We start from the raw sequence: 1,349 nt of genomic DNA, 5'->3' as shown, positions 1-1,349 counted from the left end.
TTGGGTCCACCTGCATATGTGAGAGTTCTTTTTCAAAAATGAACTTCGTTAAAAAAAATATCTCTAAAGGATAACAAATTCACGTATAGCTTCTACATCAGGAGAACCAAATTATAAAGAAATATCTCAGGACCAGATGTGTATTTTTTCTCATTACGTGTATTCTTGCATTATATCTATATCTAATCATTCCGTTGTTGTAATTCACTATTATTTTCAATAAAAATAAATAGTTTAAAATTATTAAAAAAAGAATTAAAAAAAAAATAAACGTTGCTCGTTTTAATTTTTTCATACAAAATTGGTTTTAATCATTTCTGGAATCTCGTATGAAACAAAATTTGATAATCTGGACCGTATTGGAAACTAATTGCCGACCACTGATTTAGAGGTTTATAAACACCTTTGGAAAGAGATTCAAGATTGCAATTAAACACAACAACTGGACAGTGGGGGAAAATAAAATTTTGTTAATCAGTAAATTATATAATTTATTAGAGAAATAAGACAATGAAACTTTTAATATTTAATTGTGGACTCGAAGAAGTACTTGTTGAATTTTTTCCAGCCAGCACGTCTCTTAGGGTCCTTTGCACTCCATGCTGGTGTTAGATTTGACATTAGACCAGCTTTTTGTGCCATTGTCACGAGGGTTCCCATTTTCTTTTGTTGGCGACGACACAGTCCGGTTATGCGGCGTGGAAGCATACAACCATCGGAACGAACATACTGGCTAAGAATAAGAACGTCCGTATGTTTTATATCCAGTCCCAGAGTGCACTCGGGACAGAACTTGGCCTGGCAAGCAGCATTGAGCATTTTATCAGCGCGTGGAGAAGGTACGTCGACTCCTTGGAGAACGAGGATATCATTTTCTTGTTTTGATTGGACTAGTTGAGGAGACAATACAGGTTAAGATATAGGTTATCATAAATGAATAATTATCGATTACTTACTTTCTTTCAGCAATAATGAAGATGAAGTAGATACATATTTAGGTATTATGTTAGTATTGACAAATATTTCTCGAGTCGAGCGAAATAAAGATATCATTTTTTTATGTTGAATTTTTTTTTCTGAAGGAATAAACTTTTCTGAAACTTGCTATTACATTACGGTTTGACGTCTATAGTTTTTGATAGGTGTGAAAGAAGTCTCCAACCTAAGAATAGGCGCGTCCCACAAAGGAAAAATCTCTGCGGGCTGAATGTCATTTTGAAAGAGAGAGCAAAATAATTTACTGGAACAAGTTTCTCAGATGAAACATTTATTGGGTGTGTTCCTTTGGGCTCAGCAAAGTACTTTTTATTACTTCTGAATCCATTCAATAATATTTTTTCTATAGAAGA

The 1,349-nt window shown here is 33.6% G+C and overlaps 1 protein-coding gene across 1 annotated transcript; it reads right to left on the bottom strand.

Annotated features, from left to right (window-relative positions):
* Window positions 1-465: 465 nt before the first annotated feature.
* LOC129914323 (28S ribosomal protein S18a, mitochondrial) lies at window positions 466-1,184 on the bottom strand. The gene is made up of 2 exons (XM_055993515.1): window positions 957-1,184; window positions 466-890 (listed from the first exon to the last, which is right to left on the bottom strand). Exons 1-2 carry the CDS (start codon window positions 1,051-1,053, stop codon window positions 520-522), a joined length of 468 nt encoding a protein of 155 aa, XP_055849490.1. The 5' UTR covers window positions 1,054-1,184; the 3' UTR covers window positions 466-519.
* Window positions 1,185-1,349: the final 165 nt, after the last annotated feature.

This window comes from Episyrphus balteatus, chromosome 3 (genome assembly GCF_945859705.1).
Source record: "Episyrphus balteatus chromosome 3, idEpiBalt1.1, whole genome shotgun sequence".
Classification (NCBI taxonomy): domain Eukaryota; kingdom Metazoa; phylum Arthropoda; class Insecta; order Diptera; family Syrphidae; genus Episyrphus; species Episyrphus balteatus.
Note: the sequence above shows the minus strand (reverse complement) of the source record. Positions and strands in the feature narration are given on the sequence as shown.